Source organism: Odontomachus brunneus, unplaced genomic scaffold (assembly GCF_010583005.1).
Source record: "Odontomachus brunneus isolate Ranch 3 - 2012 unplaced genomic scaffold, Obru_v1 Obru_scaffold_076, whole genome shotgun sequence".
NCBI lineage: Eukaryota > Metazoa > Arthropoda > Insecta > Hymenoptera > Formicidae > Odontomachus > Odontomachus brunneus.
This window is the reverse complement of record NW_022639526.1, coordinates 234539-249556: the sequence shown is the minus strand read 5'-3', so window position 1 is coordinate 249556 and position 15018 is coordinate 234539. Positions and strand designations below refer to the sequence as shown.

General features: G+C 40.8%; 1 protein-coding gene across 10 annotated transcripts in view; it reads left to right on the top strand.

Moving 5' to 3' along the window:
• LOC116847326 (catenin delta-2) overlaps nucleotides 1-15018 on the top strand; it is a 63572-nt gene that overhangs the window by 29760 nt on the left and 18794 nt on the right. For 6 of the 10 annotated variants that reach the window (XM_032822219.1, XM_032822217.1, XM_032822216.1 and 3 more), the window contains exons 2-6: nucleotides 8735-8812; nucleotides 10239-10304; nucleotides 13440-13481; nucleotides 13591-13720; nucleotides 14610-14892. In XM_032822219.1, coding sequence (XP_032678110.1) covers nucleotides 8781-8812; nucleotides 10239-10304; nucleotides 13440-13481; nucleotides 13591-13720; nucleotides 14610-14892 — 553 coding nt within the window. In that variant the 5' untranslated portion in view covers nucleotides 8735-8780. Of the gene's footprint in view, nucleotides 1-8734; nucleotides 8813-10238; nucleotides 10305-11421; nucleotides 12373-13439; nucleotides 13482-13590; nucleotides 13721-13798; nucleotides 14526-14609; nucleotides 14893-15018 lie in introns of those variants that run through there. The other 4 variants (XM_032822218.1, XM_032822221.1, XM_032822220.1 and 1 more) reach the window with 4 other exon arrangements.

Here is a 15018-nt window from a genome sequence, read left to right as displayed (position 1 = left end):
TTCATATTCGACCAGATATTTGATTAATTCAACCAAACATTTTTTCCGTGCGTCTCCAGTAAAACTCGAAGGTCAGATTTATCGAGGATCTGATCAGTGTCAAAAATTTCTCTAGGATTTAATTGATATTTAAAGATTACTGAGATATGTGTACACACGTGTGAATTCATTGAGAGAAAAAAGTAGTCTCTACATGGAGGGAATATATAGTAAAAAATACTATAGGGTTTTGTGTATAACCGTGGAACAGAACGCTGGGCCACGTCACGTTGTATTGTCGACCATTTCGCGCGCAGCCAAACGCTGCGAGAATCACAAATGCGAAGCGGATTGCCGAATGGAACGAAAATCGCCGGATCGCCCAAGCGAAACGAAAATCGGTTGCGAGGGCGACTCGAAAAACGACGGGCATTTGCGAAAGTGATCGACGTGAAACGGGTTGTCGAGCGCGGCGGGGGGAAAATGACGGGCTGGATCTTCCGGCTTGATCTCTCTCGTGACTGTTTTGATATAGATTCTTTTTTTTTTCAAAGCAACGCGAAAGTGTTGCAAAAGGAGGAAGATTTTTTTTTCCTGCGGCGGTCGCAGGATCTCGCATAATTAGAATCATAATACGCACTCGTGCACTGAAAGAGAAAATATCTAAAAAATAAAATTATTTATTTGCACGCTGTGAATGCCAGTGACACATATCCACTTAAATTTAAATTCTGTCGTTTGAGTGAGATAAATAACTGCTTTTGTAAAAAGCTTTAACTAAAGATACATATTCTCTCATTTGAAATGAAATATCTTCCGAGTGTAAATATATCTATATTAGTATAAGTGAATGTGTGTCATAGGATAAACTCGGATAAGATGGCTATACTTTTCTAAAATACAAAAAAAGTACATTTCTTATTGTTATTTCTTAATAGCGTTTGGCACATTACTTCACTGAAGCTTACAGTACGTAATACTATCAGAGTTAAAAGAAAAATACTTCAGTAAAATTATTTATTACAAAAATATCAAAACATGAGTATTGGCCATCTTATCTAAATGTTTAAGATAAGATGGCCATAAGGAATAGATAACTCATACATATTTTATGTTCAAGATTCTGTACCTATTATTTTATAAAATAATGAAAAAAACATAATTTGACATATTCATTTTAGGATATATATTATTTGTGAAAAATATAACATACATATAAAATAGAAACCTCTATTATAAAACTTTAAATTTTAAATCCAATTTTTTATCAAAACATATTGCACATAAGATTTAATTATTGTAATATTGAAAATAATTTTTGAAATATAATGAGTTTTGTTTTATAGATGTTAGAATAATAGTAGGCCATCTTACTCAAAATGTGAGTGAAAGACGATTATAATAGTACTTATAAACAAATAGTGAAAATGAAAATAAAAATGCATGTTATGTCTAGGTATAGCTTCCGGAATGGAGCCGTGTCTTGAATCAGGCATATCGCTGATTCAAGACACGGCTTCATTCCGGAAGCTATACCTAGACATTGTATCAATGGCCGTGAAAGCCTCAAATCATGCATGTTATGTTACAATTTACATAACATTACCTACTTTATGTATCTAACGTTGATTGCAATAGCTTAACTGTAATTTATACGACGTTACTGCAAGTTTTAGTAGATACGAGGTTTGATAAAAAAATACGCGGAATTTTCGTTTTTCTCAAAAAATCTTTATTTATTCATCGATATTAATTTTATCCCCTTCAAAGTATTCCCCATCAGATATAATACATTTGTACCAGCGCTTTTTCCAAATCTTTGAAGCACTTCTGGAACGCAATTTTCAGTATGGCGTTTAGCTCCTTCAGTGATTCTGTCTTTATCTTTTCAATGTTGGCAAAACGTCATCCTTTCATGGTTCTTTTCAGCATCGGGAATAGGAAGAAGTCACAGGGGGCCATGTTCGGCGAATATACGAAGGCTGAGGCATCATAACGGTGTTGTTTTTGGCCAAAAATTCAACAATTTTGGAATAAATTTTGCTGCCACACGTTTTATGCCCAAAACATCCGAAAAAATTGCTTGGCATGAGCCAAATGATATGCCAACATTATCAGCAACCTTTCTGATAGTAATTCGGCGATTGTTCATAATCATTTTCTTCACTTTTTCGACGTTGTTGATGTGCTGGAGCGTCCAGTGCGCTCGTCATCTTCAACGTCTTCACGGCCCTCTTGGAAACCACCCTCTTGGTTTGTACCACTTGTAAACGCTTGTTTTATTCATAGAAGATTCGCCAAAAGCAACATTCAACATTTCCAATGCGGTGCTGCACTTTATTCCATTCTTAAAACAAAATTTGATGCAAATTCTTTCTTTCATTTTTTCCACAAGTTAAAAATCGCCGAGCATACTAAAACACGTGTAACCTTTGCGACAGCGAACAATAAAGTAAGCATCCAATATGGCTACCAATGTTAAGATACATCAGGGACAAGTGTATCAACAAAAAAAATTGTGACAATTCGACTTATACAGCCCGCGAAATTTAAAAATTCCGCGTATTTTTTTATCAAACCTCGTACATGAGAAATTTTACAGGTAGTCGAAAATAAAAATATAGTATAATATTCATAATCTTGCTATTTCAAAAAATGTACGCACATACACTACAATAAATGTCGATTATCTTTGTGACTGATTACACAAACGCAATGTTTTGCAATTATTAGAAAAATTACAGCCTATAGTCATCTTTCCGATATGGCCATCATATTCGAGTTTACTCTATATCAATATAACTAAATATTTTTTATTTTTCTAAATCTCCTTTCTGTCTCAGTGTATGTAAAATAAATCGTGTATTGCAATCTAACATTATTTTCTTCCACTGCTTTCATCGAGAGAGGAATAGACAAAGAGAGAGAGAGAGAGAGAGAGAGAGAGAGGGGGAGGGAGGGAGAGAGAATACTTTTTCACAAGGGGGCGGAGTATTCGAGGATAATTTTGATAAACTTTTGGCGATGCGTGTCGACTTTCATTTATACACGAACGCGAAGGAACGTGGGAGTAAATAAATCAAGGACTGGATCGTCCAGACGGCCGTCCATTTCCCGGCGGGCTTGTTTGCCAACTCCGCCCGTTATGTTCTATCATATCGTCCGAATCACGTAACAAAAATGATTTTTCCTACCCTCCGAAGTTTGGAGATAATCTTGATAAATTATACATCGAAGCGCGTGTTTATCGTGGACTTGGAATAAATTACTGACAAATTACCCGCGTAAAATTACTTTTCTTTTGCTTTCCATCTCTTGAGCAATGCTCATCTTCAACATAGAATATTTTCCTGATAATAATCCTGAGATATACTCATCCGAAGTTCGAGAAAAGCTCATTGACATGTACTCGGGAGAAAAATTTATACTTTCTTTGCGAGAATGTTATGAAACTTTACCGCAGAACGCAAGTCGGTTCGACTCAGTGTAATGAGCAAACACAATTTTCGTTTCAATCTCATATTCCCGATTGAAATGCTCAACTTCCCAGGAGATATGGATTTTGATCGGCGGATTTATTAGATTCGTATTTTGAGTCAATTCGATGCTCGCGATAAACTCACGATACTCGATACGTGGACGTATATAAAGTTATGAAATACTCAAGACATTTGCCTGAACACATCTGTGTATCTTTCTCTGTGTGCACGCTCAACGTTTCGTCTCACAGATAGTGTGATAATCTACACTGTAAAAACCGATGTGTTAAATTTTACACATTTCATGTGTCCCAAATCATCCACTCTCATTTATGTGTAAATTTAATACAAAACAAATGTGTTAAAAAGTAACACGCATAATATGGACAAAATTAACACAAGAATTTAACACTTTAATACTGTTAGGAATCACAGGTTGTGTTAAATTGACATATGTCAGATATAAATTATGTCAATTTAACATTTCCATTTCATCAAAACCATAGATTAATACTACTCTCAAATGTTAAAGTAACGTTTTATTTTAATTAATTTAACATTATACATATGTCAATTTAACACAGACTGTGATTCCTGACGGTATTCAAGTGTCAAATTCTTCATGGAAAAAAAGGTTTGGTTGAATTAACCAAATATCTGGTCGAATATGAACGACCCAGAAATTCCGATTGAAGTAACCCGAATTCTGTTTAAATTAACAAGATTTTTTGTTAACTTAAACATAATTCGGGTTACCTCAATCGGAATTTCTGGATCGTTCATATTCGACCAGATATTTGGTTAATTTAACCAAACTTTTTTCTCCGTGTTATGTTAATTTTTCACATATTATGCGTGTTACTTTTTACCACATTTTGTGTTAAATTTACACATAAATGAGAGTGGATGAAATGTTAAATTCATCCACTCATGAAATGTTAAATTTGACACATCAGTTTTTACAGTGTAGTAAAAATAAGAAAAACAGGAGGAAAAGAAGTAGTATCCGACGCGGTTCTCGAGTTTCCAGGCGTCGTTTTCACGAACACCCCGTGTGCATTCCCCGAGTTGTCCTGCTCCTACGGCCGCCATATGTACGTTATTCCTCATTATCGCCCGAATGCGACGGTAATTGCTTTTCTATCATTGCGGCAGCGTCCACCCGCGCTAATAGTAATTTTAAATTAACGCCGGTGGATATATTCGCGTGTAATTAACGGTTCAACTGTTCCGTGGACGAGCCGCGTTACAGGATATACGCATGTATCGCGAACACACGCATGCGCGAGCTCTCTTCATCTCCCTCCTCCCCCGCCCCCGATATCCCATCTCTTTGTCGCATGCGGACGTGTCATTTATTCGTGTAATTAATACCTTTTCGGGATGTATATTAAATTTCCGCATTGTGACTTTAACGGTAACGCGCTCGGCAGCTCGCGTCGATCTGCAATTTTCGTCCCGGTGCCTCCCCCTGCATTCCGTGGATAGGCGGCCTGGGGCGAGGGTTAGAGGGGATAAACGGTACCCTTCACTAACTCTCGCTCTATGTGTGTCCCTTTCCGTTTCCGCTTCCGGTCCGGCGAGCATATCTGCGCGATTGTTTTTATATATATATATATGTATATATATATATATATATATGCACACACACACACACACATGTGTGTGTGTGTGTGTGTGTGTGTGTGTGTGTGTGTGTGTGTGTGTGTGTGTGTGTACGTACATAACGAGCGTCTCTACGATGCCTCGACGTTTTATTAATTCAACTGCCTTTGTGTGCGCGCGCGCCTTCATAATCCTCCACTTATCCCCCGATCTCTCTCCTTCCCTCTTTCTCTCGCCCTCCATCTTTCTTGTCGTAACGACTTAATGAATCCTTAAACTCCCCGCGTTTGCACGAACACATCGACGCATGAAAATTGCAATGTCTGCGGTGACTTAGATGCAGATTATCGTTAATAATGAGACAATCGTCCGGAGGAACCGCAACGCCAGAGTGTGTTGTGAAAGCGTGATGCAAATTCGCAGATGAACAGCGCCCAGGGAGCTGAGGCATACGAAGAAACTACGACGATAATCGCGAGATAGACAGAGGAAGGAGGAGGAGGGTAAGAGGGAAGGACGCTCGATCCAATTACCGAAAAATTGTGCGGCGACGCGAGCCGCGGGAGAAGAGGACGGGCGGCGTTCGCCCGTAAATTAACGTATTATTAATCGCGAATTCACACACTGCTCGCTAATGCACAACACTCGTCGCGAATGATAACCGAAATAACGGGATTCGTTATTTTTCCACCTCGCGGCGACGCTCGTTCGTTCGTTCGTTCCGCTGCTAGCAATCAAGTGCGCTCATTAATAAAGCATTTGGGGCATAAATTAATTATCGTCCCCGTACCACTCGTCGTCCCTCCGTTCTCTCTTCCACCTCCCGCCACCTGTTTCCTCTTCCTCCCCGTCATGCGTATCATAATTTCGTTCGCCCTTTCCGCGCCGATTGATTTTACGTCGTTTCCGACTTGTTCTTCTTCTGTTTTATTTTTAAAATTTTTTCCTTAGTTACGACTAGACGCTGCAGAGGCGCGTTCTCTCGCGCACCATCGATTTCTAGCTTTTATTTTTCTTTTTTCTCCAAATTATCTTGCCGTATCTCGAGTGCGCAATTTTCGCGCCGGCGACTTTACTCACCGGCAATTCGCGTGCGATTTTCGTCCACTGCAAAATGACTACATAAACTGACGCTTGGCGCCAGATTTGGACGTAAGCCTAAAGAGGCACGAAATAAAAGAACTTTAACAAAAATTAATCACCATCAAAAACCTCAGAAGTCACATGAAGAAAATATTTTGAAATCAGTATTCCTACGATCTTGTCCTGATATTCCAACAACGTTAAAGTCAACGTGAAAAAAACAAATTAGGGAGATAACTAACTAATATAAATGTAGGGAGATCAATATTTAAAAAAAAGAAAAAATATGATTATTGACTCAATTAGTTAGTTCTTTGTATCGACTTCTAATCATTAGAAAATACTAGAATTGATAGAAAATTATTTCATATTTCCAGGGTTTTTGAAATATTTTTCTTAAAAGACTATTTGGAGATTTGATATTACTATAGATTGTATTAATGGCCGTGAAAGCCTCAAATCTAGTATTTGGAGATTCTACTTCTGTTTTCCTCAAGTTCATTTTATAAATCAAAAATACATAGTTTTATGTTGTATTTTATTTCAAGATATGCATACTTAAAAAATTTTTTCACACGATATCTTGTGTGTAATTCCCCTTTGACCCTCTTTGAAAAATCAAAGTGTCTAATTGTTCGCGAGTTGAAATAACGACTCGCATCGGGATATCGAGATGGCCGATCTCTGGTATCGCAGGAAGCAGGCAACACACGCCACACTTAAGAGGAAGGATTAGTTCGCCATGAAGGAAAAAGAATATCTCGCTTGTGACGCCCGGTTAAACGTCGGGGGAGGAACACTCGGCGCCTTCGTCGCGTTACATTCCCCGATGTGTATGTATAACGTAGTTTCGCTCGCGCCTCGAAAATCACCTGCGACGCCGTCCTCGTTTCCCGTCGAAGTCGATAGACCATTTTCCGGGCGGAGAGGAAAGACGTCGGATTTAATTATTCTCGCGTCTATTTTCGCGTGCCGCGCTATCGAACGTCGCGTATCATCTCGCTCCCTCCGGGAGAACGAACGACACGATTTTCAGTGCCAGGTCACCCTCCTCGCCCTCTTCTCTCGCTCCCTCCATGCCTCAATGGGCGCTAATTTACGACGGAGTTTTCGCAGCCGGCCGGAAAATCCGCGGTAAATCGGAAAGCGCGACGGAGGTGCGCCCGGGTGAGAAATTAATCGGGGCCTGGAAAGGCTCAAACGTGTTAAGTGGCGAATTAAAAAACCCCCTTTGTCGGCGATGCAAATATAGAGAGAGAGAGAGAGATAGATAGATAGATAGGTAGGTAGGTAGGTAGGTAGGTAGGTAGGTAGGTAGGTAGGTAGGTAGGTAGGTAGGTAGGTAGAAAGAGAGAGAGAGAGAGAGGGGGAGAAAGATGTCCTGGACACTCGCGCGGCACGATGTCCTCTGCCGGGCGAATAGGGCGCGACTGGTCGTGAAAGGAAAAGGAAAGAAAAGGAATTGAATCTCGAAAATGAGCAGGACCAAATTGTCCTCGCGCGAAAACATTATTTTTCTTCTGCAGAGAAGTCGTCTGCAAGTTTGATCAATCGCACCGACTATGAAATAGTACGAGCGCTCGCGATTAAATCGTCGTCGCGCCGGCGTTTATAATTCGCGAGCGTCACAAATATGACTATCGATCGGCAATGATAAATAAATACAGAAAAGTCCTGGCAGAGAAACAGCTAATATTCTCGGCTTCCCTAACGTTATAATTGACGCGACTAAACGCGACCGTGACTCGATTTGAATTAATTCATGAAGTCATACGCGCCGCGCATATTTGGCGAATTGTTTCAAAATTGTGATAAAATGGTGACTCAACACGCTGGCATATATGTGAGAACCCGCATAGAAAATACTTTGAGACCTAATTGGGATCTAGTCCGATTTCCCACAATAACCAGGCGTTCTAGGTGGAAAATTTATGCAGATTCTGGTTAGAAATGTAATGTTTCAAACATGCGAATCTAGGTGGGAAAACTCAGACAGATCACATTTGGTTATCTTTAAGTTTTTCCAAAGATTTTTCCTGCGGAGCAAAATACGGAGAAAAATAATTTTGCTCTTTTAATAAAGTCGTCGTTGCTACTGCATATTCGTAGTAACAGAAAAAAAATTTAGTTGACGTAACTAATTTTACAAATTATTCGTTATCAGAGCAGAAGTAGTTTCGTTGCCAGGATAAAAAAATTTGTTGAGTGTATTTGTCTTAAGAATCACGTTAATTTGCTATCGATGTAAAATAATATATTCTTAGCAAATTTATTTGCTAACGGAGCAAAACTGCAACTGCTTATATAAATCCATTATGTTTCTCAGAGCAAAATAATTTGTAGATTCAGCAAATTATATCCAGCAAATAGTGATTAGTATTCTTAGCAAATCTTTTTACTGTCCATATAATAACGAAAAGATTTTGCTAGACTAGCAGAAAATTTGCTGAATCAGCAAATTACTTTTCTTCGTGTGATTTACATTTTAGACTAAAATTGAGCAAAATATATGAAACATCTTGAGTATTAAAGTACACTCACTGAGACACGTATGTTTAATTGGGAAAATTGTTCTTTCATGATTTCAGGGGACCTCATCCACTGCCTGGGAGCGAGAGGCACAAATCAGCTGGTATGTCAAATAATCAGCTGGTTGACTCCTGTCTGTAAGTGTCTTTCTCTATGTTAAGTAGAACTTCGATCATCGGTACCGCGGCCGAAATCTCTCTGTCCCGCACTCTTCAGCTTCTCTCTAGTCGTCGTGCGCGACGAGACGATTAACGTTGTGTGTCGTACATCTCATACACCTCACGTGTCACTTTGTCATTCCCTTCGGAATCATCGCATTATCTCGCTCGCCCATATCACTGACATTCTTTCCTGGAAATTCATCCCACATTTCTCGTCTGGTTGATTCCCATCAGTTGTTTGCTTTGTACAAACCCTAATTATTAATAAGGTCGTTAACAATCTTCATTATCAACCTCTTTATTGTTGATTTTTATTGCGGTTCTTTTTATTGAGATAAATAAAACATACTTAGATTTCTTTTCTCTTTGCTATTTTCCTCGAAGAATTTTTAACAATTGTAAAATACATCTAGGTTGCGTTACGAAACGTCCTTGAGGAAAATTTTCCTAAAAGTCACGTTATGTGTAGTATGAATTTTCAGTAAAACTTTTCCTCAGAAAGGGCGATTCAAAATGCAACTCCAATTTCTACTTACCACGAGTTAAAAACTGTAATAGTTTAAGTCGATCGAAAAGAATTGAATATTTTACGGCGCGAAGCTTTTCTGGGAGCATATCAGAATTAATGGAGTCCCGATTACCACGTTGCATTACACGACTTATCAGAGCCCGATAACGTCACTTACAAACCAGATAACTGATTGGGATCAACTTGATAAGGGATAAATTTCCAGTCCGGGTTCCAACGTGCAATGCTCTGATCTCACGCGTTTCGTATATTTCCCGTCTGCCACTCGATCAGAAGAGAACACTTCGTAATTCGCAGACACTCCTCTCTCCCTCTCTCTATTTCTCGATCTCTCTTGCTCGTACGGGGTTTGCGCGAGTAAACTTCAGCTTTTATTCTTGGGCGACTTTGACGTCGACTTTCCTTTTACGATAATTCAGACGTAATTACGGAGTTACTTAACATGGAAGATTAAAAGGTTTCGGCGTACGCTCGCGCGCGCGTTAAGCTTCAGGGCTACAAACAGATAACAAGGTCTTATTTCCCCCGTGAATTTCCCGTGGAACTTCGTCTTAACAGAATTTTAATTTAAGAGACTTCGCGAGATATTTAATAATTGAGAGGTAAAGAAGTTTCATTGGGAAGAATAAAAAAAAAAAAGAAGAAAAAGAAAGAAAAGAAAGGGAGCAAAGGAGAAAATAATAAAGAAACGAGGGGGAGAGGAAAGACGCGCGCGAGACGGAAACAAGAAAAAGGGAGACAACAGCGGCACGACACGGCGTTTGATTATTCTTGACCTGAGCGAAAAAGACAGTTACAACGACTCACACCTATATGCAATAGGCGCGAGCTTGTGTGGTTGATTGATAATTTTGCGAATTGATCAACTATTAGGCTGGTGAACCGTCGGATCGAGCAGAGACAGGAGCACAACATAACTCGCACTGAGATCACGCAGAGGTGATTAACATGCATTAATCATGCGGTTAGTCATTCCGAGACCGTGGCGGCGCACGAGATTAATCTTATCGATTTCGCGTCCGCGGCCGCGTATTTCGTCCGATTAATCCGGCCGTAATGTATAAATAGCGACTCATATGTGTGTGTGCGTGTGTCGCGCGTATATAAATAACCTGAATCTCGCGGAATTAATTTCATCGATGAAATATGTGGACGATGTATCTCTGTCGTCTCTGTCAAAAAAAAAAGAAAAAAAAAACACCGACGAACGATGTTCCTCCTCTTGCGGATAATTTGCGACTACCTGACGAGCGTTGAAAAATCTTGCCGTTTTCCGCACTCACAGAGGAAAACGCAGTAATGGTAACTACGCAGGTACGCTACACGAGTTTTGTATGTGAATTATATCATACACGGAGAAAAATAATTTGCTGGCCCAGCAAATTTTTTGTTGGTCCAGCAAAATCTTTTCGTTATTATATGCACAGCAAAAAGATTTGCTAAGAGTACTAATCACTATTTGCTGAATATAATTTGCTGAATTATTTTGTTATAAGAATTGTGATGGATTTATATAAGCAGTTGCAGTTTTGCTCCGATCACAGAGAAAAATAATTTTGCTCTTTTAACAAAATCGTTGTTGCTGCTGCATATTCGTAGTGACATCAAAAAAATTTTGTTGTAACTAATTTTAATTTTTAAATTATTCGTTATTATAGAGCAGAAGTAATTTAGTTGCCAAGATAGAAAAAAATTTGTTGAGTGTATTTTTCCTAAGAATCACGTTAATTTGCTATTGATGCAAAATAATGTATCTTTGGCAAATTTACTTGCTATCGGAGCAAAACTGCAAGTGCTTATATAGATCCATCATGGTTCTTGTAGCAAAATAATTTATAGATTCAGCAAATTATATCCAACAAATAACGATTAGTATTCTTAGCAAATCTTTTTGCTGTCCATATAATAACGAAAAGATTTTGCTAGACCAGCAGAAAATTTGCTGGGCCAGCAAATTATTTTCTCCGTGATAGCAAACAAATTTGCTAAGGATATATTATTTTGCATCAATAGCAAATTAACGTGGTTCTTAGGACAAACACATTCAACAAATTTTTTTTATCCTGACAACAAAACTACTTCTACTCTGATAATGAATAATTTGTAAAATTAGTTACGTCAACTAAATTTTTTTAATGCCACTACGAATATGCAACGACGATTTTGCAATAAGAGCAAAATTATGTTTCTCCGTGTAGGTTTGACGAACTATTTCACAGTCATTGCGACTGAAACTTTAGTTTTAATAATCACAGAAAAGTTGGTTAAACTATACAGATTAATTTGACATAGTTACGCAAAAATGATCCAACCCAGAAGTTATGACTTTCGAGTTTTTGTTGCCAATACGTAGTCTTTCTACGCAAGATTTAAAGAAAATCCAAGCTTTTGGGGGCGTCCGAAATTAATAGAATAGCTTTTATTTTCTACTAACTGCGTATCTTTCACCCATGTTCTAAACTTGTCAATGAATATCCCTGAAGAGAAGAAAATTGGACATGCTTGACTCCTTCAACGACTGCGAGGAAGAACCTCGGTGCTGTCTATATTTTCCAAATCGTGCATCAAATTTTCATCCTCAATCTTGTTGGAAAGTCCTGTTGTAGGTTGAATCGTTCTCTCGCGTAACTACAGTCGCTTCTATATACAAAACTCGTACAGTCGTCACCTGTGCAACTTGTCATCGCTGTGTGTCCTTCTCTCCGAGCGCAGAGAAAACACGATTTGATATCTGATCGTTATCGATGCGCGTCTGATAACGCGCTGAATCGCGCGAAAAGGCGCACGTAACTCTTTCGGAATGAGTAAGTCCGCCGCATCGACGCATGTTTGCGTAATCATTTGGCATGCTTATGTGTGTGTGCGCGTGCACGAGGCGGTGACGAGGCAGCGGGAAGAATGCTTGGTGCAATTAGCGGCATTCTCCGCGAAATCATCGTCGCGCCTGGTTCACGTTGTTGTTGCCGCTGCTGTTGTTGTTATTACATTTGTTGCATCTGCACTGTGTGTAAGTGTACCTGTGTGTGAGTGCGTGTGTGTGTGTGTGTGTGTGTGTGTGTGTGTGTGTGTGTGTGTGTGTGTGTGTGTGTGGGAGTACGCCTCATCATTTTGTTCTCGTCATTTAGTTTCCCGACAGCCGAAGTTTGCTTTCCATTATACGTTAATCGCGAAACGTCGCTCGTAGCGCGCCATTCCCCTGTCAAATTGTATTCGCGCGGTTTACATATCATTTGCATGCGCAACGTGTTCTTTGACCGATTCGGAGTCAGTTTCCTTTTTTTCCTCCCCCTCATATCCCTCTCTCTCTCTCTCACTCTCTCATTCTCCTTTTTGCCCTCGAAAATACATCGAGACGCCGACAGACGATTTGAATCGTAAGCGACGGATAATGGAGCAACGGACGATTGTGCCTGCAATGAAATGAAAATGAATAACGCGAGCCGTTATCCGCCGCTTAATCCCACGCGATATTTTTGCGAGGGAGAAAAAAAATAGGAGGGAACGGGAGATTCAATCATCCTAGCGTTAAAGAGAAGCGATGCTTCATGTCGGGATTTAAAGGGTGCGACGTCCGATCCAATTCTCTCGCCCGTGGACATCGCAAGCTCCGAAACTGATCGAGGAATTTGCACGCCAAGTTCCGCGATTTATTTGCGCTTTAATCGGCCGGATCTTCGCGCGTCGCTCGCGTCTGCGTCCGCGAAGCCGCAAAACGCCGCGTTTGTTTCAGAATGGATGCGCCGCGAAGCGTTCGCGACGGCTATTTCTCTGAATAACATCCGCGCGCAACCAGTATTTTCCTTCTGTCCGATTGCGGACAGATGTAACGAGACGCGAGAATAATAAGATTCGTAAACGCGCACGCCTCCCCCGTCCCCCCCCCCGCAGGAACACTTGCTTCCGCGGAACGCTCGTTCCCGCGGAACGATATTTTCTTCGCTGAGAGTGCTCGCATCTCTTTCTGTTGTTGTTTTTAGAAGGAGGAATACTTCTTTTTTTTTCTTTAGAGAGAAATATGTAAGTTTGCTGCGAAAGATAGACGAGGGATTCTCAAAGAGAAATGATCCTTTTCAGACGCGTCCTGCAGGAGAAAGCCCCCGACATGCCACAATACACGTAAGCGTCCGCCTTATCTTCTATGTTATTGACAGTAATTTTCGATATCTCGCGCGCGATACCCTATCCACGCGGTCGACTCTCATTTCTATCTCCGATTCACCTGCAGCGGACAGGGCGACACGGATTACCATGGAAGTAACGGACAGGCGGACACCCACTCGTTGCACTCGTCTCATCTGTCCGTCCAGGAGGATCCGCTGCTCATCCGGACGCACAAGCAACAAACTTCTCAGCAAGTAAGATCAATCTCCGTTCTGCCCGCGTATTTTCCGCCCGCGGCCCTACCTACCTCTTTCTCGCTCGTCAAAACGATAAATTTGCGCGAGTCGCGCGGAAATTCGCAGGCAAAGAAATCACCAACATTTCGCGCGATTATCGACGTTGGAAAAAGTAACTTTAAGATATTTAATTTCCTCTAATGATATCTCTCTCACTCCGACGATCCAATATTTGCATGTAATATCTAGTTGACAAGTCGCGCAAAATTAATAATGACAGATTCACGCGCGTGACTATTATTAGTATCTCGTATATAGTTACGAACTATAAAAGTAACTGAAATATTTGACTTGGTTCTTTCTTTTTAATGACATTTTGCCCCAGCAAATCAGTCTCGTTACACAAGCGTCTATGCATCCCCGGATAAATGCACGTGCATTACTCACGCTGCATCCTATCAGTTGTCTAATTTGTATCTCCAATCTGTGTATAATAATATACTTTCTCTCTCTCTCTAATCATCTACTGATTACATGTCCGAATGCTATCTTATTAATTGAAAAGCCGCACACGTCGCGATATGTCACTCTCTTTCTCTCTCGCTCTTCCCCCTTAAACTCGCTCCTTTGACGGGACCCACGAAAATCCACGAAGATCGGAACTTTATGCCACGACTCGGCACGAACTTCTGACACGAGCTGCGGTTGCGAGAAGTCCGCGCGCCGTCGATAATCACGTTAACGCACTCGCGAGAACGCCACGTGTCGCGTGTCGTCACGTGGTCTGTCGCAGCGAGGAAATGTCGAAGACGCGCCAGTGTGTGTGCGTATACGTGAAGAGAGAGATATATATTAGGTGACGTGGTGAGTGTGACGACTACTAATCTGCGCTCGGGCGCTTCCCCAGGTGACGACTGTGACGAAAGTCGTGCGCGAGGTTTCCCACATGGAGCCGGATCCGGGCGCGGTCAGTTACATGTCGGTGCCGTTGATGTCGCAGGATTATCAGCACGCGGACCCGCGCTACCCGGCGGACCCGTACATGGTCGCCTTCGACCATTACGACCCGTACCTGGGCTATCCGCCGCAACCGGGATATCCAGGACCTCACGGCATCTACATGCCGCGCTCGCATTCCCCCCACAGCCCCCACAGCCCGTCGGAACACAGTCGTGCTTCGCCGCCACACGGTATGTAAACGCCGCGAGTCAACGTGCTCTCTACATCTCTCTCTACATCTCTCTCTCTCTCTCTCTCTCTCTCTCTCTCTCTCTCTATATATATATATATATATATATATATATATATATATATAT